Source organism: Lasiosphaeria miniovina (assembly GCF_030549165.1).
Source record: "Lasiosphaeria miniovina strain SMH2392-1A chromosome Unknown B0T26scaffold_2, whole genome shotgun sequence".
NCBI lineage: Eukaryota > Fungi > Ascomycota > Sordariomycetes > Sordariales > Lasiosphaeriaceae > Lasiosphaeria > Lasiosphaeria miniovina.
Genome location: NW_026848221.1, coordinates 1,550,019 through 1,575,466, shown reverse-complemented (window position 1 = coordinate 1,575,466; position 25,448 = coordinate 1,550,019). Strand labels below are relative to the sequence as shown.

Here is a 25,448-nt window from a genome sequence, read left to right as displayed (position 1 = left end):
AGCTCTGTCAAGCGTTCTCCCATGTTCAGCTGTGTTACTTGACATGCCCGAGAGGAGGGTTTGGGTTGTGTTGGGTGTCGTGGAACTCTTCCATTCCGCTTCCATTCCCACTACACTAGAACAACCCGGAGGTCCCGGTCAAGCCAGGGCAGCTGGGCAGCGGCCGGAGCTGGTCAGCAGAAAGCGTTAACACGTCCGGCGCCGCTAGCGGTTCATCTCATCAATCAGAATCCCAGGGGAGAGACTCATGCGCCGCCCAATTGCCCCCCCCCCAGATCACGGACAAGGTCCAGGCTTGCGGGTTCTCAATCGCGAGACAGACAAGCCCCGATCCCGTCCCCACCAATTGGGACGGGTGGCTGCCCACTTGTCATCGTCTCAGAGTCTCCTCAAACAAGCCAACCTGAGAGTCTAAAAAGGTCCGATAAGGCCCAGGCCTTCTCCTTGGGGAGACTCGGGACACGAGAAACAAGAAACAACGGCATGCTCCATAGTAAAGGAAAATGCCACTCCGGCCGGTCATGGGACATGGGATTAGAGGCCGCTCGAACACTGCAAAGCACGACACGGACCTGTCTGCACATGTAGCTAAATTAGCTCCCCTAGTCGGCCACGTTTTTGCTGAACGTGCGCCGCCGCGCACTGGCGCTTTGATGAGGGTTTTCTTAAATAGACCAGACGATACGCGCAAAAGAGGGGCAAGAAGGAAGAGGCAGAGGCATACGGGGGGAGGGGGGAGAGGGGCTGAAGAGGCCGAAGAAAACGAAATGGACAAAATGACCGAAATACAGCTACCAAACTTAATCGATTGCTGGGTTGCTGTGCATCACCGGCGTTCCATTTCTCGGGAACGGGGAGGGCCAGGGGTTGGGGAAACGGCAACACCCAAAATAGCCTCAGTCAAGGAAAAGAAAAGAAAAACAAGTGATTTGATGCGTGCACGAGGCAGCAAAAGATCCCGACCGAATCTTTAGCTGACCCGGTGGGTGATGGTTCCTGCTTCCTGCACCGTGAGCTTCCTTGCCTGCCTGGTCTGCCTGCCTGCCTGCCTGCTAGGGACTTACACGAGGAATTGAAGCCGCACGTCCACGCCACGGCGCTGAGTCGCCGTTCTCGGTGGGTGCTAAAAAGATGCGCGCACGTACACTTACAGGGCCAAATACTGAGCAGATACGGAGTAGCCTCTTTTTTGCCAGGTACCCATGCCGCAAAACTGCAGGCGACAGCCTCGCTTGGATGCGCGAGACAGCCTCTCAAAGCAAGGATAGGATTTGTGAGACGAGCCCAACAACACAAGCCTTCAGATCCCCGCGCCTGGTCCACTGACGGGCACTCTCACATTGGACAAACTAGTTTCTGCTAGGGTACCTTGGTAAGGTGTAAACCACGATCTTGTCACAAAGCCCTGTTTCTCTCCCGCCCGCCGCCATGGGCCGGTTATGGGTTTCTGTCTTGTCAAGTCCGGACGAATCGAAGACAGGGGCCTAGGCAGTCAAGGTACGGATACATTGGACGATTAACGAACTCGGCAGGCCCAAGTCTCGGCCGGACCGACCGACTTGGAATAGCGTCCTATCTCCTTCCTTAGCGGGTGCGGGTTCCGCCTGACCGGTGCGTGCGGCAAGGTTCCGTATCACAGCTGTGCAACAGTCAAGTATCGTTGACCCTTGTGGGAGAGGCCTTGTTCGTGATTCCTTATTTGTTGCTTATTTCTGACATTCCGACGTCTTTGGCTGACGGTTTAGAGTAGGTACTATTCTTTAGCGAACGTCCAAGAACTGGGCTAGAAAGGTCCCAAGCAGAAGGATTCCCAAATGTCAAAGATAAGGCAGACCAGGACGGAGTGAGGTATCTCTCCCACAAGTGCCCGCAATGTCTCTGGCGGATCAACTGGTTCACTATAGAAATGGGGTCGAGGTTTGGCATCTTGTCTCATCATCCCGTCAGCGGCTGTTTTATTCAGCATTTAACTTTGAGATTACGGGCGAGTGCCGTGGTGCTTCGGGCTATTGTCACAGCTGTGATCATATAATAGCACCGACGCATATAACTGTCGAGGTCGGACCCTCTGATTATTTTGCGGGGCCGCGATAGTCAATGTTAGTGGCGTCCTCCAAACCACGGCTCTGGGTCAAACTCTTTAACAATCCTTAGGCCAGGCGGGGTCGACGGCGAACGGACCTGCTTTCAAGTTATCCGTAATGATGAGGGGCAAGGACGGTAAGGATTAGGACGCTGTAACTGAGCTTCACAAAGCAGGGCTATCTACTTCTTCATTTGACTTGCTCAGGGGGGTGGTATTGCTTCAATGCGTGAAGCTGTGATCGGCCTAATAACTGGGCGGGGAAACTTAACCCTGCCAGGCTGCCAGGCCAGAGAGCCATGCCTAAGAGAAACCCACGAGAAACCGCAAGGCAATACTCCGTACAGCCAAGAGAGGGGGGCTATCGGGCTACTAGGCTTCCCTAGTCCTCGACAGCACAGTAGGTTAGAGGAACGAAGGCCGCTTAAAGGTGGATGAGTTCCGTGCCCAGGTCCGTGCCAGCAGCCACATGCAAGTGCTGCAGAACAGAGCACCAATTCCAAGTGATAGTAGGTGATGACTGCCTTGGCCTACTGCTTGCCATAGTTGATCGGCTTGCCGTGTTTCGTCGATCAATATTGGCGTTTCTTGTATGCGCTAACCCCGGATCTTCGGTGCCTCACATGAGACGACCAAGCCTTGACGTTATTCCGTAGACTGCGGCACAAAACGCAAGCATATCTCGGCCAATCGTCGGATGTCAGCAGAGCTGCGAGGCAAGAAATCGAGAAAATGCCAATTCCAGAGCTTGATATCGTATTTGCCGCCTCAGTCGTGCTGCTAGCCATGAGCGACTCGTGACAAGTCCGTCGGGTGTCGAAGCAAGTCCGCCTCCGGACACCGGGACCGGCGACGGGACCGGAATCGGGCCAAGCCTCAGCCAGCCCCAGCAGGCTGAAGCTCAAGCAAGCAAGCCGGAGGCGTCGAGCGCGCGTAAAAGTACTGTACTCTATATGATGAATGATCTGCTTCTTGTCTGTAGCCGTACCAAGATGTTGCGTGTCACCTGGCAAGGGCTAGTCGGATCCGACGACGATGACGACGAGTCGGTCCAATTGCGGGATTTCTTCTCTTCTCGAACGTTTGCGACACGAAGCATGTCCTGTAGCCTGGAGGCGAATGACAACCACAGATACTGTCGCCCTAAAGCTATGGCCATCAATCAGAACCTCGCCGGAACACCACCGTCGCGATGCCTTGGCCAGCTCGCATAAGAAGCTTCGGGTCAGGCCGCGCCCCGTAAGCACGTCGCCGACCATACTTGGGACGGCAGTGGACTGCGTTCGTCTCAATAAGACGGGCGGCCAAAACTTTGGCTCGCGGAGGCACAGAAAAAGAAACTGGACGTCCTTTCCATTCTTCCTCAGATTCCTTCCCGCGGCGGCGCCCTGTTTTGATCAGTCACGCGAAACCAAGAGTAGGGAACGCGGGACCAAGACTTCTTGAAGACCCAAGCTGCGATCCCGCCGCCATTGCACTTGCGACGACGGTGTTTCAAATTAATGGATGCTGCAAAACGGCCCTGTCCCTCCCATTCCCGCCCGGCTGTGCTCGGGGTTTGAGGGCAGACCAGCAAATAGAAGCGGCAGGTTCAGAGTTCGGGATCAGAGTCAGAGCAAGAGCCAGACTCGGAGCCAGAGAGTAGAGGATGGCCATCCCATCCGATGAGCGTCGAAACATGTTTCGTGTCGCGACTCTCTCGCTCATTGGACCCTACGACAGCAGCGCCGCTCGCGCCCGCCCACCGACCATTGCAAGTGGCTTGGACACAACCACAAGTTGCGGACTGACCTGGCGAGGAATCCAGGGGGAGGAAAGAAATGCAACGAGCTCAGAGTGGGAGAAAACAAGAGACGGGAAGTTGAAGATGTGGATGACATGTTTGCAGCAGCGGAATTGACCACGGCGGCGGGAGATGGACGCCCATAAGGGAAGTCGAGCCCGCTCAACTTCAGGTGGTCTGGTGCCGCAGTGATAAGATTGCACTTTAGTGGGGTTCAATGTAGAAGCGCGTGACTTGGCATGTGATATTTCGGATTTCCGATCCGGCGCTCGTAGGAAGGTGCGTCGGAACTCGAATTGGGAAGTTGGGCAGTTCGATCATCGAAAATTCCTAGAATTCTTATGTGGGGATTACTCCGCTCTAGAAGGGCCAAAACCGCTCAAGAAACAACGGCACATTTGACAGCCGCGAAATCGTGCCTCTCTCATCGTCGTTGGTTTGGTGTCGCCAGTGCTGGAAAAATGGCTCCCGTTCGCGATCCCAGCACGCTCTCCAACTATGGCGAATGGCGGACCAAGCACACCACAGCCAACCTGACGCTCAACTTTGCAGACAAGTGCCTGCACGGGTCGGTGCTTCTCGAGCTCGAGTCGCTGACCGACAAGGCCAGCACCGAGATCGTCCTCGACTCCAGCTACCTGGCCGTGTCGTCCGTCAAGCTCAACGCGGCGCCGTTGCCGTGGGAGGTCAAGCCGCGCACAAAGTATCTTGGCTCGCCCGTCCACATCGCCCTGGCTGATGGCGCTGCCAAGGGAGACGTTGTCAAGCTGGAGATCGATGTAGCCACCACCAGTGATTGCACCGCCCTGCAATGGTTGACGCCTGCCCAGACTAGCAACAAGAAAGCCCCTTTCATGTTCAGCCAGTGCCAGGCCATCCACGCCCGCTCCCTGTTTCCCTGCCAGGACACGCCAGATGTCAAGAGCACCTACGACTTCAACATCACCAGCCCCTATGTCGTCGTTGCCAGCGGCGTGCCCGTGGCAAATGCGCCGCAAGAGATAGATGGCGGCAAGCTGTACAAGTTCCAGCAAAAGGTCCCCATACCCTCTTACTTGTTTGCCCTTGCTTCCGGAGACATCGCCACTGCCCCTATTGGCAAGCAGTCGTCCGTCGCAACAGGCCCGAACGAGCTCAAGGCTTCGCAGTGGGAGCTGGAGCACGACATGGACAAGTTCATGGACGCTGCCGAGAAGATTGTATTCCCCTACAAGTGGGGCGAGTACAATGTTCTTGTCTTGCCGCCGAGCTTCCCATACGGAGGTTCGTGTTCGCGTGCACTAAGTGCTTGCTTGAGACGTTGGACTGACCAGATGTAGGAATGGAGAACCCCATCTTCACGTTCGCGACGCCCACCATCATTAGCGGTGACCGGCAAAATGTCGACGTCATTGCTCATGAGCTTGCCCACAGTTGGAGCGGCAACCTGGTCACAAGTTGCTCTTGGGAACACTTGTATGTTACTTTTGCCAGGCCCATTTGAGCAGGCTTCCATGTTCCAGAGACAGGGAAACCCATGCGGGAGCAATGTCCGACTAACCACCTGCTAGCTGGCTGAACGAGGGATGGACCATATATCTGGAGCGCCGTATCCAAGCTGTGGTCCACAACGGCGACGCCCACTTTGATTTCTCTGCTATTCGGGGATGGACCGCGCTCGGTAGGTCTCTTCTTCTTTCCCTGTGCCGATGCAGTTTCCCCACTGACCACACACTGCCACCAGAGGAGGCTATTGGAGGGTTCGGCAAGGATCACGAATTCACCAAGCTGTGCATCAACCACAAGGATATTGACCCAGATGATGCCTTCAGCGCGGTGCCCTACGAGAAGGGGTTCCATTTCGTCTGGTATCTCGACCGCCTTGTCGGGCGAGAGAACTTCGACAAGTTCATTCCCCACTACTTTGGGAAATGGGCCACCAAGTCGCTGGACTCGTTCGAGTTCAAGGACACGTTTCTTGACTTTTTCGGCGCCCCGGAATACAAGAGCCTCGAGGACAAGATCGCGTCGATTGACTGGGAGGGTCGCTTCTTCAGCACCGGCCTCCCGCCGAAGCCCAAGTTCAACACATCGCTTGTAGACGTGTGCTTCGAGCTAGCAGAGAAGTGGAAGCAGAAGGACTTCTCGCCCAGCACCTCTGATATCTCGTCCTGGATCGGCAATCAGGTCCTCGTATTTCTCAATTCTGTCCAGGAGTTTGAGGAGCCTTTGGCCGTGGAGAAATCCGTACGTTTTCCGCAAACTGGTCCCCGAATCGGGCGAGAGAAAGCTGCTCCCCTTGCGCCCTTCCCTAAATTCATGTGCTCAACGACGATCGGCTAACAGCATTGTAGCAACTGTTGGGCAAGGTTTACGGTCTTTCTAACTCCAAGAACGTCGAGCTCAAGAGCCAATACTACCAGATTGCAATGCGCGCAAAGGATTCGAGCTCTTACCAGGGCGTCGCTGACCTTTTGGGCGAGGTTGGGCGAATGAAGTTTGTCCGGACTCTATTCAGAAGCCTGAACAAGGTCGACCGCGAGCTGGCCCTCAAGACGTTTGCGAAGAATCGCGACTTCTACCATCCCATCTGCCGCCAGATAGTCGAGAAGGATCTTAGTCTAGCCGAATCAAAGTGAGGTTGAGAGGCCCGTTGCCCCTATTTAGCCCATGTCGGCTTTCATACAGTGAAACTCCTGGCAAAGATGTGCGACGAAGGGTCATGTCGTGTGGTCTAGTCTTGTCGTATGCAAGACAGCGCACGCAGATGACGAGCTTCCGGGCTGTTACACTGAGCCCTATGCCTTTTGTATCGATGTCCTGCATTGTACAAGTATTTTCAGGCTATTAGAGGACACATTTTACTGCTTCGACTCCCTGCGACTGTTACGCCGCACGTAAGTGCCTATCCCTGCCATTTGACGCCCAACGTGGTTTTGAAGACACTGCTTAGGAGGCGACCCAGCCTGGTGCATTTGAACAGCGTTAGGCTGCTTTGGACATGACGGACATTATCAAGACAAGTTGGGCCAGCGACTGATATAATAGCACTATGTAGGATAACCTAACCTGCTGCCAAGTCTGAGATGGGTGATCTGGAGAAATGATATACATAGAGTACACGTGTAGGTGTGATGATATTCTTCAACTCCGACCTTAGATAGCTGCCGAATGTAGCACCCACATGCATCCATTGTTCTAAAACAGATGCAGCTTCGCGAATCGCGACCCAGCAGACGGGTCAGACATCAGGTCGCGTCTCGGTACCGGAAAATCGCCGTGACTCAGTCGCGGGGTAAATACAAAGAAACGTTGCGAATCAGGGCACTCGAGAACCTCGACGGCCCCGAAACAAAATTTCGGATAATTGCTGCTGTTGGCTGCTCGTCCTTGGTTGAAGTGACGTAGGCACATAACATACGGATACCCGAGCTTAGTCCCCGCCAGCCGACAATGAGTACCAGATACAGGTATCAGGTACCAGGAGGAGGCTTACAGTGAACCAACGAGCGGCACTGGGGAGACTTGAGCGATCCTCCACGGCAGCTGCAGCTAGTAGTGCGTTGGAGGTTAAAGGTCATGTCAAAAAGTCAACAAAAAGGATTAATAAGGGGTGCAGACCGCAGTTGGCTGGAGCTGCTGGCCTAAATTCAATCAAAAACAATCCATGCGTTTGTCGAGCTTGAGCAATCTGCAGGTAATTTGGTATCATGAGACGAAACTCGAGCGACTTTTTGGTTAGCGCGTGCGATGACCCGTCATAAACAATTTTGCCAGATGTCTGATTCTGTACCTTGCCTTGCCCCGGGCCCCAAAAGCTATAGATCTCAGTTTGCGGACAAAAAATCCGGCTACAAGAAAAGAAGATTAGCGGAGGTTAATAAGACGTGAGGCACAATAATGCCGCTTCTCTAAGCCGTCTAAGCCACTGCAGTTCGGGCGTAGAGCCCAAGACAGTGAGTACGTTAATATCTAATATATATAGGTCAAGTGGATCGGGTAATAGCTAGCGAATAAAACGAAGTCAGTAGGATATAGTTTGACTAGCGATATAGAGATCTGACCCGCTTTTACTTCTATAATTGTCCAACCTGGGATTTCAAGAGGCAAGTAAGGGGAGAGGAAGTGAAAAAATATTTAGAGCCTTATCCCCGAGTATATAAAGCTTGCTGAGATACTCTACAACCAACCTAATAACCTAAGCGACGAGGAAATGGCCCAGCTAAGAATTACGGTTCTTGGCTTGTATATAGCCTTGTACGGCAAGAGAGAGACGGTGGTTAAGTACAACTGCAATGGGCCGAGAATGCAATTTAAACGCCTCGTACATCAAGTTTCATTGAACTCGAACCCGAGCTTGAGCCCAAGCTCGAGCTAGACCCTTTCCCTTACTCATGGGAGCAACCCAGTGTTCCGACTGTGGGGCATGGGGCCATATTAATCCGGCTGCGAACCAGACCCTACGAGCACGGCACTTGGTTGTCCTCGACACGGTAGCGGCAGCTGATTCAGAGACACAACGATGGTACAGGTGCCAGAGGGCTGCGAGGGAGAGGAATGATACTCGGTAAGATAAAATGCATGAACCTAGCTCGAGCTCTATAGGACTATGGCCCTCTCTATATAGGATTAGCCGTGCGCCTGCGCAGCTCCCATGACAGCTCTAGCCCCCATAGACATAAATCAACTAGATTGTCGAAACCGTCGGAGCTTGAGCTTCCGAGCTCGCCTCTCCTGAGCTTGTTCGGATGTCCGAAGTGTAATTGTGTGGACCGACTGAACATGGTTTCAGAAATGATCTAAAGTATGCATCTGTATATCCTTACACCTCTTATCATTACATGTAATAGGTTGACCAAGTTGTTCGGAACGTTCCTTTGCCTCTAAGTGGTTGTCGTCAAAGTAGTCATTTATTTTCGTGGGCCGACAGTACCGGAAGGTCCGTTCCTCAAGTGGTTCCTGATTAGTAGCACAACTTCTCTAACTGGAACGGCGATAGATCGATGTCAGGATGCGACTCGAACCTGCTGTGGGCGGTGATCCGAACGTTGTGTTTCACTACCAACGTAAGCTGCCGCTTCATGCCCTTTTCCAATATGGATGCAGCTACTAATTTAGTTTATCCTTTCCGTACAGCCTTGAACGACACCGGATCCAATGTCCAGACTATTTTCCAAGTCGACTTCAACGTTCTAAACCAGGGAGTCCAAAACACCATCGCCATGCCGCACTTTACTTTCCCCGGCGCTATCACGACGGCCAACAGTCAAGTAGCCGTGCTTAACACCTTCCTCCAGCTCTTCGTCATCGCCCAGACAGGGGACCCTGCGAACCCTTGGAGGATCCTGATGGACTGGCAGAATCACCTCTGCGTCGTCATGCCCGCTGGCCCCTGTTTGTCTGGCGACGTGATGCGAAACCGCCTCTTCTTCTGCACCAAGCCCAAAGGCACTCGTGCACTCTACCTTGCCGATAATAAGACTACCCTCATTAATTATATGCCCGCCAACTAAAGCTTGCGAGCTCTGCATGATGAATATGCTTACACACATGCCTCTATTGTGGCATTGATGGAACCGTGTTTAATTTTGAATTTCCCGGCTCTAGTAGTTTGGGCACTCTCTGAGAGAGTGATATAAATAGATGGAGTGCGTATGTATGCATGAGAAAGATCCCCTGCCACTAGTCTTCGCAACAATAGGGGCGAGATGAGGGAGCTTAGGCCGGTCCTGATTAGTCGATACCAATGAAACAGCAATTCTTTACACTCAAATCCTTGAATGCTTGTTAGTGGAGGGCTCTCCAAGATTTGAAAGGCCTTAATAACTTACGGCTGGCCCTGAAGGTTTTTCGCTGAGGGAGGTAAAAGCTATTAGAATCCCTATTTTGGAATCTTGGAGGCCTTTCTATATTCTAGAAATACCTATTAAAGGCTCTTCCTGGCTGGTGTACGCAGTATTTTGCCCAAGTACCGCGCTAACAAACATTCAGGGATTGGATTGTATTTTGCTCTCGCCAAGTGTCATCCCTCTGCCAAGGTTACACAATATACTGATATAAGCCTATCAATCAAACAGAAACATCTCTAACAGATATTCTGTTTGCGTAGTACCTTAGTTGTATCAAACGTTCAACTTCAGTCCGTAAGACTTCGGTCCGTAAGTCCTGACGATTCCGAATAAAGTGGAGGGGGAACGGGAACGGGTACCTATACGAGAAGTGCAGGTCAAAGCGAGCGTGGATCCCATCTTGGACTACAATCAGTTCTCGTCATCTATCCCCAACGCATGTATTATTTCGTCTGAATAAGGCTTGCTTAAGGAGGGACTTCATAGTTAGATCTATTATGAAAGTGAAATGACTTATACTTATTACCACGTACATATTAAAGGTTAATACAGGTATTAGCCGCGGTATAGTAAAAAGTCAAATAATTGAACGGTACCGATAGAGTTATACCAGAACCTTATACCGCCGCAATGTAAGGTCAAAGTTTTCGCCTAGGGTTTATAAAGCACACCGAATGTCTGGCCATGCAGGATCGCTCAGGACCATTCCCTCACTAACAAGCGCCGTCTTCCTGATCCAGCACACACCCATCAATCCATGCTTTAGTCAGCTCGCGCGACCTAAGCGCCACATCAACCAACGCGCCAATCAAGCGTTCAGGTATGCCAGCAGGAAGGGCATTTCACCGCTATTAGTAGATGATATTGTACGAACCCCTCTCTAACTACTGCCTTCACTGCTAATGTAAGGAGGGCATACATTACCCTCCACAAGTCTTAGTCACGGTGGCAGAAGGTGTTAAGACAAATAGGAAGTGTCGACTGGAGGCAAGCTAGGGTTCCTCGTAGCTGCATTCACAGATCGCGCCATTATATCCAGGCCGACGAAGGAACGGGTGGAGCGACGCGCAATACACGAGTGCATCGAGGTAGACCGCGGACGGCCGCGTATTAGATATAAAGAATAGGCCGAATACAAGATTCTTTAATGCTCGTCCGCATGGCAAGCGCTGGACGGCCGAACCAACGCTGAAATGTTGGGTGGTGAATCCGATGCAAAGTGTAGTTTCCACGACGTTTCCCAAATGCGAGCCAGAGATTCAGCTTTGCATATGGCTCCGAGTGATGGAGGGAATGGGGCTCAATAGTGTCTCACAGAGAACAGCCCGACATCCCGGAGCCGCCACGAAACACTCACTCAAAGCTGGGCGCATCAACTACAGAGTCGCCAATGTTGGTAGCACAAGGTAACAGGAGGCGATCGGGGTGGTGGGTGTTGCTCAAGGCAGGGAGGCAACAGGCTAGGCTGACTGCAAGCTCCAAAGTGCACTTGCTCGGGCGATGGTGTGCTCTCATCCAACCAATTATGCGCTGCGGCATGTGGGGGCTTCTTTCAATTTCCTCAGTGAGGCCACCCCGCACCAGAGAGCTGCCCATACTCAATCACTTTGGGGTTGTCCCACTTTTAGCCTCAGGCATTAAGTCACCCGATGTGCTCGGCCAAATACAAAGCCAACAGTTCTCTCCCATAACACCAACGAACCGCCCATCCCCCCCGACGGCCACCTGCAACTCGGCCAGCCTCATCAAGCACCGATTAACTCGTCAGCCTTCAGCACCCATCGCATACCCTCATGAACGGCCGGGTTGAGAAGTTGCGTCGCAGCTCTCGTGCGAAGCTCTCCAAGGCTTCTCAAGCACGGCTGCTGGACGCTGCTTTGAGTCAAGGTGCAGATACACCTCTCGTTCCTCATCGTGCCAAGTATCTCGGACAGTACGGCAAGTTAACTCGTGTACAGGACACGCAAAAGACTGTCGAGAAGAATTTGCAGACGGTTTCGCTCGGATCGCAACGCTAGAGCCGTCAAGAAAGAGACGAATCGACGCAACATCTAACGTTGGTCCCTTGCCTGCGAAGCGAGCCTGATCGGCGCGTACGGACACGCAACGGCCTGGAGTTGAGGACGAGAAAGCAGAGCAGACGGCCGAGGTATGACAACGTTCCCTCATGCAAGCCAACGACTAATGGCGGAGCTCGCGCAGACTTTACAACAGTCAAGGCCAGAGCAAGTCTCTCCAGCCACGCTGTTGCGGAAACGGCAGATCGACAGCGACGGCGACGACGACAAACACCAACCAAAGCGGGCGCGGTTGACGCGGAAAAACTTGGCCGTGTTCAACAAGATGGTGAAGAAGGGGAAAAAGACGTCAGCGTCTGCTCCCCCGGACTCCACGGTCGAGTCGTCAACAACAAAGACCGTCTCAACCACGACGTCTGGTTTCGCTATCCAAGCTGACGAGAATGGCATCCTCCAACCCCGTTACTCCAAGCCGCCCAAGAATGTCGAGGATATCGTCGAACGACTGGCCCGGTCCCGTGAAACCGCTTCGTCGCCTGAGTCAGCGTAAAAACGCTACGTCAACACAGTCGAATCAGCCCCCAACGAAGCGACCATGGTCTTCGAGGTGGGCGGAAAGCTACTAAAGGAATACGATAATGACGGTTATCAAAGGGTCTTCAACCAGGCATTCACGGACTTTCCAAAGGACGTCGGCTTCAACAACAGCCTCTCCGCTCCGCAACCCGACTTTGTCGAGGGGCTTCAGATGCGAGAATACCGCCCGTTCCCGGTCGGCAGACAAGTCAGCGGGGCCGTTCTTTACAAAGATGACCCCAATTCTCTAGCACTGCCGTATGTGGCTGGGGAGTGGAAGGGACGCGGAAAGGATATGGAAGAAGCGAGGGTGCAGAGCGCCTATGACGGATCCGCCCTTGTCTATGCGAGGAACCAGACCCTTTCCTATGTCAGGAAACCTGACCCCGCCGGCCACGCAGAGGTCATGACTTTCACCACGGACGGCACCAACATCAACTTCTTTGCACACTATGCTGCTCTAACAGAGGACGGCGCGCTTGAATACCACCAGTATCCCATCACCTCGACGAACTTGAAGAACTCTCACCAAGAGTTCAAAGAGGGCCGGAGACAACTTAGGAACGCCCAAGACGATGCAAGGGAGCGGTCGTATCAGCTCAAGGACCAGCTCAAGGAGAATTGGAAGGCCAAAAAGTCCCAGCTTGCCCCCCTTCCCCCCATCGAAGACGAAGATGGCTACGAGGTCATCGAGCAGCAGCCCACTTATCAGCCCACGCCACCTATATCATCCAAGCCCAACCATGGCAAGGTGTCGTCCTCGCGCTCCTCGCATTCGACCGTGTCCTCACCGCCGCCTGCTGTGGACTTCGCAAGCGGCAGCGGCCACAAGCGCAAGATCCCGTCGCCGTAGTCGTCGAGGTCTAGCAAGAAACTGGACTACTGGCAGGTTGACGATCTCACTGGCCGCCATTTCCACGTCTATAGAGACGGAATAGTCACCTGGAGGGGCTGAGGGGAACGGCATACATGCCTAGTGCCTGGGGGAAACCCGAAACCTGACGCCATGCGTCTGGAGTTCGAAGCATTGGCGTACTTGGCATCTGCTCTTGCCGCGAGTTGGAACTGTGAGTGATTAGGCAGCCTTGGGTTGGCCGCGGCCTTGACAAAGATTGGATTGGATCTACCGGCCGAAGACTTTAGCTTGCAAATGCGCATTTCTCCATCCCCAACTTACAGGGTGCGTGAGCCCGGGTATCACGAAGCCTGCCTGCAGGCTCCGCCAACCAGCATGTTGGCGTGTCACACGACGCCCTACTTCGATGTGACCAGATGACTTACCTAACGACGGCGGAATAGTTCAAGCCGCCGCTGATGCAGCCCCCGAAGCTGTGATTCGCTGGTTAGAGCTTGTAGTATTGTCTTAAGACGCTTTCTATACAGTGCGCCTGGGAGTGTTCCATTACACTGGGACGAATGCTGGTTGGTTGTTCTGTCTTTCCGATGAAATTTTCATCTAACTGGCGGCTAGGCGTGACACTGACAAGCCGGACTGCATGGCCTGCGTCTCTATTGCATGTTACACGATGTCTACTACTACCTATAATTGAATAGTAGGATGCAGCTTCGTCTCCCTTGGGGTCTGTGTGATGGAATTCACGCAGGCTGCCATGATGGGAACCAGCGCCAGGCGGTTCACCGGGCGGCCAAGGCTAGGCAACTATAGCGTCGCCAACTCCATTCTAAATCTCACCTCGACTGAGGGCTTAGCTCCAAAAGTCTGGTTCGAAGGTTGGCCATGGCCAGGCCATGAGCGGCCGGATGGAGTGGTGAACCAACGACGTCGTGATGCAAGCAAAGGAAGTGTACTGGCACACCTTCTGACTGCAGACGTACACTAACCACCTTTACATTGGATATTAAGGTCTCGGACGCAAAACAACGGATTTTTCCTGTCTTAACACTGCAGCCACCAATATTCACTTGTGATGCCTACTTGGCACCCTCTGTATACCCACCCAGGAAATGGCCCCGCTCTGCTTGATATCTAATGCATGAGGCCTTGTACGGTATTAGGCACCCTCGGTGAGTTGCTGCAACGCTGAGGTGGAGTAAATGCGGGATCAAGCTGCAAGACCTGAATATTGACTCCGCGTTGGAAGACGGAATGCCTGTGTTGAATCTGAATTGAGTCGGCCCGTCTGACATAGCCTCAACCCCTACAGTTCGGGTGCAGTGTTATCGTTCCCCGAACTGCGCTCAGGTGTCAGTGCACCATGCAATATTATCTATTAGTATGTAACTAAGGTGCGGAATGGATGGAGCTCCTCAGCTTAACCACCTCGTTCCACGAGCCGACGAGTCACAGTAAGAGCGAGGACCTCGATGCAGAGACGCTAGTGAGCTAGGGCGAACCACTCCCTCGGTACCCAATTAGTAGTCAGCGCCCTTTGTGCACCAGATGCAGTTGGCGGAACGGCTTGGCCGTAGCTCCCTGACTTAGCGGCTCTGCCGTTCTTGGGGAACGGGTGGTGCAATCAAAACGCTCTGCTGATTTGAGAACTAACACTACTGGACGTTGGATTGAGGATTAACACAACTGCGTTGGTTCGCGCACAGAAGTTACCGGCAGTGACATTTCCTTTTCAAATCGGCCCTCCTATGGCTTAGCCACATCGCAGGTCCTCGCATCAAGTGCTAAGAGAGCCCACTATTTTCCCGTCATATGAAGGGCCACGCAAGTAATCACGCAGGCCGAAACCGTGACTGCCGGGGCGTTCTGGTAATGCGAGGAGCTGTTAGGGGGGTCGATTTCTTCTGAGTTGTGCGGTCTCCTAGTCTGGAAATAACAGCTAATGCCTAAACCTCCAAGCCCCCATGTACTCTGGATCTCTCCCACCATGATACGCAAGTCTGCTAGGGTTGGACGCTCCTCCGGCGTCAGACGCATGCACGCTTCGACGATGGCCTGGAGCGGAGGTGGAACAGGCCATTCGACGAAGTGCGTGATTGGCCCGTTCCAGTAAACCATGCTTTTAATGCAGTTTCTAATATCATATATATCGGATCTAGCGGTCCACCCCGAGTCCTCCAGCCCTCCTTGGAAAGCGACCTCCGGCGCCGACCGCTCTCCCCAACGGCTTTCGAGATCGCAAACAACCAGACGCCCCCCGTCGTCTGAAAAGAGAAGGTTATCGGCGCGTAAGTCGCGATGGACGATGCCAACTGAGTGAAGACAATCCAAGGCGTCAATGAGTTGTAGAATCCAGCTCCTGTAAACGGCCAAAGAGTAGAAGCGACCGAGGGTGCGCGCGCTAGACGACAGCTTTTCGAAGACGAGCTGCCCGTCGGCGGACCTGCCGAGAAGCTGGATAATGTTCGGAGAGAGTGGATGGCCTGGCACAGAGCCGCCCTGGCACTTGATGAGATTCTCGATCTCGCTTCGGTACTTGCCCTTCTTGACAAAGTGCTTCGCTGGGTCGACACGGACGAGAGGCAGCTTGGTAACGAGCTCACTCACGTCCTCAAAGTCGTCCTCTATGAGCTCGGGATGCTCCAGACAGCAATTTAGTGGACGTATGTCATCGCCATCGATCTCAAAGTGACCTGACAAGGGGGGCAAGTTGCGATAGAGCCGTAGGATATCGCCCGAGAGTACCGGGAACGTCAAAGATGCGAACGCACTGGCCATACTTGGTGCCGTCGTTGAACCAGTACGTCATGTAAGACTTGTCGCTGCGCTGGAGTTCCATTTCAAGATGTGGTCGACCGCCAGGTGGATAAAGATTGGTAGTAACGCGACGGTGCTCATACTCAGCTCGGAAACGGAGCACTTCTTTGCTGAACGGGTCGTCGACTTGACTCTTATTAGCTATAGTTTGGTGGTCGGCGCTGATTCTGAGTTAGAAGGCACGGATGGTGCGGGCGTTTGGGTTGGGGGTTGATGTTTGGGGGCGGGTAGTCGAGCTGGACGGAAAATTTTCTGGGAGGAAAGCTGCAGAACCTGTGTTTGTACTATGAAACCGACGCCGGGAAAAATGAAGGGCTGGGGGGCCCAGGCGTCCAAACTTAGTGAGCGTTACAACCCGCTGTACCCATTGGCGCGTTCCACAACGCGTCGCCTTCTAGATCTGTTTGCTCACCGCCTACCAGTTTCGTTTACCGCTCATCGTTTTCGACAGCTATTTACAGAGTCCTTTCGAAGAACCTAGCTCCGGAGAGCTTGTCTGTTTCCCAATCCTGTCGCGGTTGGGACTCTGCTAGCAGCGGGGCTCTGACAGCGGGACTCTGCCAGCAGTGGGGGTTCTGCCAGCAGCGGGTTCACAAGGAATGTCCAGCGCGCGGCCTCGCAGTTGAATGTCTATTTCTGGACATGGGGGCGAAAGAGGGTTTACATCCCATGCCGAGCAAACCCTCGCCGTCCCAAGTTGGCCCGGCATGCATCGCCAGGGGACCAGAAGTATTGGCAGCGCCGAATCAGTCCGTAGCCTACCACGATTACCCGGTGAAACAGAATGCCCCAAAGTCCAAAACAATTGACTGTGAGGGTGGGCCAGACATTTGAGGTGATTGATGACGACAATTGGGCCAAGTGGATAGAGAAGGCATTTAGACGAAGACGATAGGCTGTGCATTTATGGGCTGTGCATTTTATGGCGAAGGGGTGGTATAATCCGGATAATGTTAATTACGCCATGTGTGGCCAGCTTTTGGGACCCTTCCCTCCCGCGGGTTGTTTTCTTCTAAAGGTGGAGGGCTTAAGAAAAGGGCGCCCCCTTTTTTTTTTGTCGTCCAGCTTCTCGCCCCGAAGTGTTGGGAAACGTCTGGGTCTGGCCTTGGAAAAAGGATTTTTTCTTCTAAGACCACATCCGTCCATGGGATGTCGCGACTGGTGAAAACCTGAGGGCAGAATGCAGAGAGGAATTCTCGCGCACCTGCCCCCCAGGGAGCGGGATGGGTTTTCTGTATAAGGTTCGCGCCAGGACTCCAAGCTTGAGCTCGTCCAGGCCGCTCCTTCCTTGGATCCGAAAACTTCCCCCAAACTTCCCTCAAAGAAACTTCGGGCGGGGCGCGAATTCCAGGGTGGAAACTCCTCGAGATAGTTGACCACCCGGAGCACAAGGAGGGCATTGAGGCCATTCTAAAGTTCTACGAAAACGGCGGCGCCATCCCTACCGCCGACATCATAGTATGGGCGGCCTATGGGCCCTGCGTCAGGCGTGGTACTCTGGAAGAGTTCCGCAATGATGCCAAAGCCAACGGCAATGGCAGGCTGCCATACACCCATATGGGAGGCTTTCAGCTCGCTCAACATGATGGCCTCGCTCAACACGATGGCCTCGCTCAACTCGGAACTAGTAGCGGCGGTAATCAGAACGGCCTCAGCAGTCAAGATGACTCCAACCAACAACAGGATGCCTGGGAAGGTCGGGAGCTCAAGCGGCTACGCCGTCAGATGGTTGACCGCTCGGAGTACAAGGAGAATATCGAGGCCATTCTCAAGTTTTACGAAAACGGCGGCGCCTTCCCCATCCGCAACATCGTTGTATGGGCCTATGGGCCTGGGCCCCACGTCGGACGTGGTACTTTGGAAGAGTGGCGCGATGATGCCAAAGCCAACGGCTATAGAGGGCGGCCATTCATCCATAGGGTGACCCCTTGACAGATGGCCCAGTCTACTGTTTACGGCCCTGGTGTCGGTGACACCTAGTACATGCACCTGGTAAGTAGGCTTCAGGTCACACCCTCCCGACATTCCTCTTCGTCTTGATTTTTCAGCCGGCTGACCCAAGGCAACTCTGGACCCAATTCCGCCTTCCTGCCGATGGCGGCGGTCAAGACGACGTCTTCATTACACGCCAGATCTCGCACGATATCGGCTCTTCGCTCCAGACTATTTATCGCGACGACTGGGACACCCTAACGTCAATCGTATACCGCCGACATACCGGACGGTTACCATGGCCTCAGGCGTTGAAGACCAGATGGAAACCTTTGTTGGCGAGATTCGCATCGTGAAGTTCGATGCGGGAAATGAGATGAAGACTCTTACCGACTGGCTAATGGAGACTTTTGTCATTAGAGACCCCGTACCTGGCACGTTGCTTCTGTCTGGACTGGCAATGAGGAACGAGCTCTACTTCGCGACGTCTCCGGGAAATGCCAACCTGTACGTCTCGGTAAAGAAAAATGGGGTGGTATCCTAGCTCCCAGTGGTATGAGCGCATAATTTTGCGAAATGTATATATTCATTGCTCAGATAGATGTCCAACCGGCGTCACACTTGAAAATATCTCGTGTATTCCTACGGTCCACCGAGGTTTCGTGCAGAACTCGAATCCATGAACTGATAATGATACAACGGTTTAACCCTGAACATATCCTTGACCTATTTCTAGCCGAGGGCCGGAAACAGGGCCTTCAGGCAGCTCAGCCTCAAAGCGGCGAGAGCTCAGCCCAAAGTCCGAAAACGGATTTTGGTGAGCTTGAGTTTCGTCTCCGGATTATGTGGTATTTTTATGCCTGAGATGCCTGGGCTACGATGCTCATCTTTCTGGGGAAGGCGCTGAAGAAGGCCACCTGAAGCCTTGACACGTGAAGGGAGCTTAATTTCCAGGTCCCTATGGCCTATAGGCGGGCCTCCTTACCTATATCGGCAAGTGTCAGCGACCGTCGCGTGCAGGCCGCGCCTCGCGTCCCTTGCCGCCCCCCCCAAGGACCCAAATTTGTTGACACGGGACTCTCGTCATTCCTGAAAGCGAGCGGCCAACAACTCGACTTGCGACTGCAACCAACACGCCACGACATATCGCCTGAACAACATCAGCTTTCCCTCAGATTCCTCTGTGGCGCGCGAAACAGGCTTTGGGGGGTTTTTTATGAGCCGCAAGCCGTCTTTGGACGTATACTTAACCCAGGGTAGCTGACAGAGGGCCAGTCCCGAGCAGCTGGCAGCCAAAACCCACCAGTTTACGGAGTACGGAGGTAATCTCGATTAACTCAAGGGTCCACGACACGCACCCACGCCAGCACGGCTTCTGCGGGTCGGCTCGCCCTAGACTTTCCGTCGGCGACGTGAGCGAGCAACCACAGCTTGTTTACTTTGGGACAGGGGCAAATAGAATGTGTGCGCATGGTCTTGCTGCACGGCTGCCTGGGAACTGGAACTGCTACTACATGTTGTTGGGCATCCGAGGCTTGCTGCATCCGCAACTGCAACTGCAACTGCAACCGCAACAGCATCGATATATCCGTAATAGAACTTGAAGGCGGAAAGGAAAGCAAGCTGGCCCACTCCCTCCTCCACCTCCGAGCACCGCCGACTTCGAGATCGCTAAACCCTCCCTGCGTGCCTACCTACCTACCTACCTACCGCCTCGCCCATCCGCTGCCGCCCCTATTTGCTCCCTCGAAATCAACCACTCCTTAGTTACGACGACAACCTGATCGCCGCAGCTTGGTAGCTTGTCCCCTGCCGCCCGCGGCGCCTTCGTCGGCGAGGGTGCTACCATGGCTCCCGCCGCGGCTCCCCCCGCCGGAGGGGGAGGCGGAGGGGGAGGCGGAGGGGGAGGGAACATCAAGGTCGTGGTCAGAGTCCGTCCTTTTAACGGGAGAGGTGAGAAGTGTGCCCCGTGGGATGCTACATGTGCATAGTGCTATTCTTCTGTCGTGAGAGCTTCGTAACTAACCAGTGCTGGCTTGCCGGACAGAACACGACCGCAGTGCGAAATGCATTGTTGAGATGCGCGACAACCAGACCGTGCTCACTCCACCCCCCGATGCCTCCTCCGGAGGAGCTACGAAAGGGAAAGACCAGGGCCAAAAGGTGTTCGCCTTTGACAAATCGTACTGGTCCTTCGACAAGAAGGCGCCCAACTACGCCGGCCAGGAGAACCTCCACGAGGACCTGGGCAAGCCCCTGCTCGACAACGCCTTCCAGGGCTACAACAACTGCATCTTTGCCTACGGCCAGACGGGCTCGGGCAAGTCGTACTCCATGATGGGCTACGGAAAGGAGGCGGGTATAATACCAAAGATCTGTCAGGACATGTTCAAGCGGATAGACGAGATGCAGCAGGACAAGAACCTGCGTTGCACAGTCGAGGTCTCGTATCTCGAAATCTACAACGAGCGCGTGCGCGATCTGCTTAACCCTGCCAACAAGGGCAACCTCAAGGTCCGAGAACACCCGTCGACGGGGCCCTACGTCGAAGACCTGGCTAAGCTGGTCGTGGGCGGCTTCCAGGAGATCGAGCATCTCATGGACGAGGGCAACAAGGCCAGGACGGTGGCCGCGACCAACATGAATGAGACGTCGAGCCGAAGTCACGCCGTCTTCACCTTAATGCTGACCCAGAAGCGCTTCGATCCAGAGACCAAAATGGAAATGGAAAAGGCGGCCAAGATCAGCTTGGTCGATCTCGCCGGTTCGGAAAGAGCAACATCTACAGGTGCGACGGGCGCCCGGCTCAAGGAAGGAGCGGAAATCAATCGCTCCCTTTCGACCCTCGGCCGTGTCATCGCAGCTCTCGCCGATCTCTCGACGGGAGGCAAGAAGAAGAAGGGCGCGACAGCCACACAGGTCCCCTACCGAGACAGCGTACTCACCTGGCTTCTTAAGGACTCGCTCGGAGGAAACAGCATGACGGCCATGATCGCAGCCATCAGCCCGGCCGACATTAACTACGACGAAACACTCAGCACGCTCCGGTATGCCGACTCGGCGAAGCGCATCAAGAACCACGCGGTCATCAACGAAGACGCTAATGCGCGCATGATTCGCGAACTGAAAGAAGAGCTGGCGCTCCTCCGCAGCAAGCTCGGCGGGGGGGCTGTGGGCGGTGTCGGCGGCGGCGCGCCCGTGCCGACAGAAGAGGTCTATGCGGAAGGCACGCCGTTGGAGAAGCAGATCGTCAGCATTACGCAGGCTGACGGCAGTGTGAAGAAGGTCTCAAAGGCCGAGATTGCCGAGCAGCTGAACCAGAGCGAAAAGCTGCTGCAGGATCTCAACCAGACGTGGGAGCAGAAGCTGGCCAAGACGGAGGAGATCCACAAGGAGCGCGAGGCTGCGCTCGAGGAGCTAGGCATCAGCATCGAGAAGGGCTTCATCGGTATGTCGACGCCCAAGAAGATGCCTCACCTGGTCAATCTCTCCGACGACCCCCTCCTGGCCGAGTGCTTGGTCTACAACCTCAAGCCCGGCCTCACCACAGTCGGCAACGTCGAGTCCAACGCCGAGCACCAGGCCAACATCCGCCTCAACGGCTCCAAGATTCTCCACGAGCACTGCGTCTTCGAGAACGCCGCCGACGGCACCATGACCATAATCCCCAAGGAGGGTGCCGCAGTCATGGTGAACGGCAAGCGCGTGACGGACCCGACGCGGCTCCACTCGGGCTATCGTCTGATCTTGGGCGACTTCCACATCTTCCGATTCAACCACCCCCTCGAAGCACGTGCCGAGCGTGCCGAGCGCGCCGAGCAGAGCCTGCTGCGCCAGTCCGTGACGGCTGGCCAGCTGTTCGACAAGGCGGCGTCACCGTCCCCAAGCCCCAGACCTGGCCACGAACGGAGCTATAGTACAGCAGCCTCCGAGTTCGGCGACAGCCGTCCCGACTCGCCGGCCCCGTTCCAGCGCAACACGAGAGAGTCGGACTGGTCCTTTGCACGGCGAGAAGCAGCGCCCGCCATCCTCGGCACGGACCAGAACTTTGCTAAGCTGACTGACGAGGAGCTAAATGCCCTGTTTGAGGACGTCCAGCGGGCCCGCGCCGAGCGGGTCAACGTCCGTGAGGGCGACGAGGACATGGAGTCAATGGCGTCGTACCCCGTGAGGGAGAAGTACATGTCGACGGGCACGCTCGACAACTTCTCTCTCGACACGGCTCTCACGATGCCGTCGACTCCCAAGCAGGGCGAGACCGAGGACAAGATGCGCGAGATGCGCGAGGAGATGCAGAACCAGCTCGAAAAGCAAATGGACGAGTACAGAGAACAGCTCAAGAGCGCCGAGGCCGCCAACGTCGAGGTTGAGGAGATCAAGAAAGAAAAGGCTAAGATGGAGGAGACCCTCCTGCAGCTCAAAACCGACATGATGAAGCAGCTGGACGTGCAGCGGCGGGAATACGAGCAGAAGATCGAGAAGCTCGATCCGCTCAAGCGGCCAAGGGCCAGCCCAAAACTCTCCCAAGACGAGATCGAACGGGCAAAGGCGGCAGTCAAGCACTGGCGAGGCCGCCACTCGGTGGAGATGGCCGAGGCGGTCCTGCAGCACGCGTCAATGCTGAAGGAGGCCCAGGTCATGAGCCACGAGCTGGAGGAGAGCGTCGTGTTCCAGTTCACCGTGGTCGACGTGGGCCACGTGCTCTGCTCGTCGTACGACATGGTCCTTAACGGGCTCCCGGCCGACGGAGACGACATCGCCCTCGAGGAGGCCCCGAAACCGTGCATCGGCGTTCGCGTCATCGACTACAAGCACGGCGTCGCCCGGCTGTGGAGCCTCGAAAAGCTGCACAACCGGGTGCGGCTGATGCGGCAGATGTACCAGTACCTCGACCAGCCGGAATACGCGCAGCACCTGAGCGTCGACAACCCGTTTGTCGAGGACTGCATGCCGCAGTACACGCTGGTAGGAGAGGCTGACGTGCCGCTCAAGGCCGTCTTCGAGAGCCGGGTCCAGGACTTTATGCTCGACGTCGTTTCTCCGCATACGACACACGCCATCGGGCGCATCAAGCTAGCCCTAGAGCCGTCGAGCGCGCGGGCGCCCACAAACACTCTCAAGTTCAACATCGTTATGCACGAGATGGTTGGCTTCGCAGAGAGGGAGGGCACCGAGGTGCACGCGCAGCTGTTCCTGCCCGGCATCTCGGAGGAGGACGGCATTACTACTACGCAGATGATCAAGGACTTTGACGAGGGCCCCATCCGGTTCGAGAGCGTCCATAGTATGAGCGTTCCGCTGTTCGCGCCCCTCGAGACGACGCTGCGGGTGGCGATATTCGCCAAGGTGTCGACCATGCACCTCGACAAGCTGCTCAGCTGGGACGACATCAGGGATGGGGTGCCGGCGCGGCCCAAGACGGCCAGGATAAACGAGTCGCAGTTCTTCCGCGAGGAGAAGCACGACCTGCTCGCACGGGTCAAGATCCTCGAGATGAACGAGGACGGCGAGTACGTGCCCGTCGACGTGGCGCAGACCAGCGAGCTCGACAGCGGCACGTTCCAGCTTCACCAGGGCCTGCAGCGCCGCATCACCATCAACCTCACCCACAGCTCGGGCGACGCGCTGCCGTGGAACGACGTGACATCGCTGCGCATCGGCAAGATCCAGCTGCTGGACGGCGCTGGCAAGACGCCCGACATGAGCACCACCGCGCCCGACCTCGCCCTGAGGCTCGCGTCGAGCCCCGTCTTCAAGAACAATGCGAACGGGACGCGGAGCGTGACCATGTCGGGCCAGTGGGACTCGGCGCTGCACAGCTCGCTGCTGCTCGACAAGGTGACGGCCGACAAGTACCGCGTGCAGATGACCGTGTCGTGGGAGATCAGCTCGGAGAAGCTCGCCGAGCCCATGAAGTTCACCATGAACGTGTGCTGCCAGATCAGGTCGCGGTCGTTTGTGCGGCAGACATCGATCCTCTCGTCGCTTTTCCAGCAGGTGCGCTTCGTGCGCTCCAGCACCGCCATCTTCACCGTGCAGCTGCGGCCCGCACCCATCAAGCGCGCCAGCGACCTGTGGCGCCTTAACAGCCAGCACGACTACGTCAAGGGCGAGGAGAACCTCGTCTCGTGGACGCCGCGCGGCGTGTCGCTGGTGGCCGACTACATCAACTCTAAGAAGAAGCGCAGGCTGGTGTCCGAGGTCGCAGCCGTCCAAGCCGTGCTCAGGCGGCTGGGCATCCAAGACCCCAGCGAGCAAGCTAGCGGTAACGGCGTGGACGGGACAGAAGACGCAGACCTGCCGCCGCCGCCGCCGCCTGTGATCAGCGACACCGACTCGATTGCCGAGCTGCTCAAAGACACGCCCGACGGCTCGGAGGCGTCGTCTCCAGAGGTGTCGCAATTGGACGAGGCCGCGCCGCCGCCCGAGAACGAGCAGCAACCGGAAGCGCCTCTCCCAGTACCTGAATACACGGGGCAACAGACGGCGCTGCTCGGCAAGTGCCTCGGCCTCTGGCGGCGGTATCCCGACCCCGCACTAAACATCCTCGGCCCGGCCAACACGGACCCGCCGGCCAACGGGGTACTCAGCGGCGGGCCGGCGCAGGACTCGTCTTCGCCGCCCGAGTTCGTCGCCACGGTGATCCGCGTGCTCAAGACGCCCGCAGTGCTCAAGGGCGGCTACTTACTGGTGCCCAACAGCGAGGCGACGCGGTGGGTGCGACGCTTCGTCGAGCTGCGGCGGCCCTACCTGCACATCCACAGCGTCACCGACGGCGAGGAGATTGCCATTGTCAGCCTGCGCAACGCCCGCGTCGACAGCCAGCCCGGTATCCTCGGACTGCTGAACCACGACTACGGCCAGGACAGCCACACCCACAGCAACGGCGACGACCAGGCAGACACTGCACCAGCGACGACAACAACAAGGCCGCGAGCGGGAGGCCACCGCCGCACGCAGTCGGGCCGCCTGCCCTTCTCGGGCTTCCTCGGCGGCGGCGGCCTCGGCATCTCGCCGTCCGGTCTTCTAGGTGGTGGCGGCACCCCACCGGGGGGCATCAGCAAACTCAGCGAGCGCCTGCAGGCCGGCGTGTTTGCCATTTACGGGACGGATAACACGTGGCTGTTTGGCGCCCGCAGCGAGCGCGACAAGATGGATTGGATCCTGCGCATCGACCAGTCATTCCTGCTGTCGTCGTCTGGCGACAGCTCGAGCGCCGCGAGCGCCAGTGCGAGCGATCTCGCAAGCGGCGCTGTGAGCCCTGCTGTGGGGAATGGCCATGGGAATGGGCACGATGGGGGCCGGTACTAGTGAAATAAATAAATTAATTGCTTGCCTGCCTGCCTGGGTATGATATGTATGTATGTGTATGGGCATTTTACGAACGAGCCGAGACGAGCAAAGAGATGTTTTACATCATGTCTTTTTCTTTTGTCTTCTGTATTCTACTCTACGGGACGAGCGGCGAGATGGGCTGGTTGCTTTTTTTTACCCTCGTTTTCCTTCCTTCTTCCCGTTGTTATAACATACATAACCAGCAGGAAGGGAAGAAAGGAGA

The 25,448-nt window shown here is 55.5% G+C and overlaps 8 protein-coding genes across 8 annotated transcripts; 6 read left to right on the top strand and 2 right to left on the bottom strand.

Moving 5' to 3' along the window:
• The first annotated feature begins 4,158 nt into the window (after positions 1-4,158).
• On the top strand, positions 4,159-6,936 carry B0T26DRAFT_693327 (leukotriene A-4 hydrolase). Its single transcript, XM_060441195.1, has 5 exons — positions 4,159-5,129; positions 5,186-5,321; positions 5,417-5,526; positions 5,590-6,092; positions 6,200-6,936. The coding sequence occupies exons 1-5, from the start codon at positions 4,208-4,210 to the stop codon at positions 6,482-6,484; spliced, it is 1,956 nt and encodes a 651-aa protein (XP_060300027.1). The 5' UTR covers positions 4,159-4,207; the 3' UTR covers positions 6,485-6,936.
• A 1,697-nt stretch (positions 6,937-8,633) lies between these two features.
• B0T26DRAFT_637549 (uncharacterized protein) lies at positions 8,634-8,807 on the bottom strand (the record flags this gene model as incomplete). Its single annotated transcript, XM_060436938.1, has 1 exon — positions 8,634-8,807. A coding segment is annotated over one exon (174 nt), but the record flags the coding sequence as incomplete, so codon positions are not given.
• A 49-nt stretch (positions 8,808-8,856) lies between these two features.
• On the top strand, positions 8,857-9,358 carry B0T26DRAFT_747527 (uncharacterized protein; the record flags this gene model as incomplete). Its single annotated transcript, XM_060444853.1, has 2 exons — positions 8,857-8,911; positions 8,982-9,358. 2 exons carry the CDS (start codon positions 8,857-8,859, stop codon positions 9,356-9,358), a joined length of 432 nt encoding a protein of 143 aa, XP_060300025.1.
• Positions 9,359-11,917: 2,559 nt separating this feature from the next.
• Positions 11,918-13,175, top strand: B0T26DRAFT_764775 (uncharacterized protein). The gene has a single exon (XM_060446452.1). It carries the CDS (start codon positions 12,308-12,310, stop codon positions 13,139-13,141), a length of 834 nt encoding a protein of 277 aa, XP_060300024.1. The 5' UTR covers positions 11,918-12,307; the 3' UTR covers positions 13,142-13,175.
• A 1,763-nt stretch (positions 13,176-14,938) lies between these two features.
• B0T26DRAFT_737942 (kinase-like domain-containing protein) lies at positions 14,939-16,326 on the bottom strand (the record flags this gene model as incomplete). Its single annotated transcript, XM_060443527.1, has 4 exons — positions 14,939-15,045; positions 15,112-15,834; positions 15,887-16,099; positions 16,323-16,326. 4 exons carry the CDS (start codon positions 16,324-16,326, stop codon positions 14,939-14,941), a joined length of 1,047 nt encoding a protein of 348 aa, XP_060300023.1.
• Positions 16,327-16,519: 193 nt separating this feature from the next.
• Positions 16,520-16,851, top strand: B0T26DRAFT_119464 (uncharacterized protein). The gene has a single exon (XM_060433322.1). It carries the CDS (start codon positions 16,601-16,603, stop codon positions 16,790-16,792), a length of 192 nt encoding a protein of 63 aa, XP_060300022.1. The 5' UTR covers positions 16,520-16,600; the 3' UTR covers positions 16,793-16,851.
• A 287-nt stretch (positions 16,852-17,138) lies between these two features.
• On the top strand, positions 17,139-18,225 carry B0T26DRAFT_764761 (uncharacterized protein; the record flags this gene model as incomplete). Its single annotated transcript, XM_060446451.1, has 2 exons — positions 17,139-17,192; positions 17,327-18,225. 2 exons carry the CDS (start codon positions 17,139-17,141, stop codon positions 17,888-17,890), a joined length of 618 nt encoding a protein of 205 aa, XP_060300021.1. The 3' UTR covers positions 17,891-18,225.
• A 1,512-nt stretch (positions 18,226-19,737) lies between these two features.
• Positions 19,738-25,201, top strand: B0T26DRAFT_636917 (kinesin-domain-containing protein; the record flags this gene model as incomplete). The annotated part of the gene is made up of 2 exons (XM_060436878.1): positions 19,738-19,843; positions 19,938-25,201. The coding sequence occupies 2 exons, from the start codon at positions 19,738-19,740 to the stop codon at positions 25,199-25,201; spliced, it is 5,370 nt and encodes a 1,789-aa protein (XP_060300020.1).
• Positions 25,202-25,448: the final 247 nt, after the last annotated feature.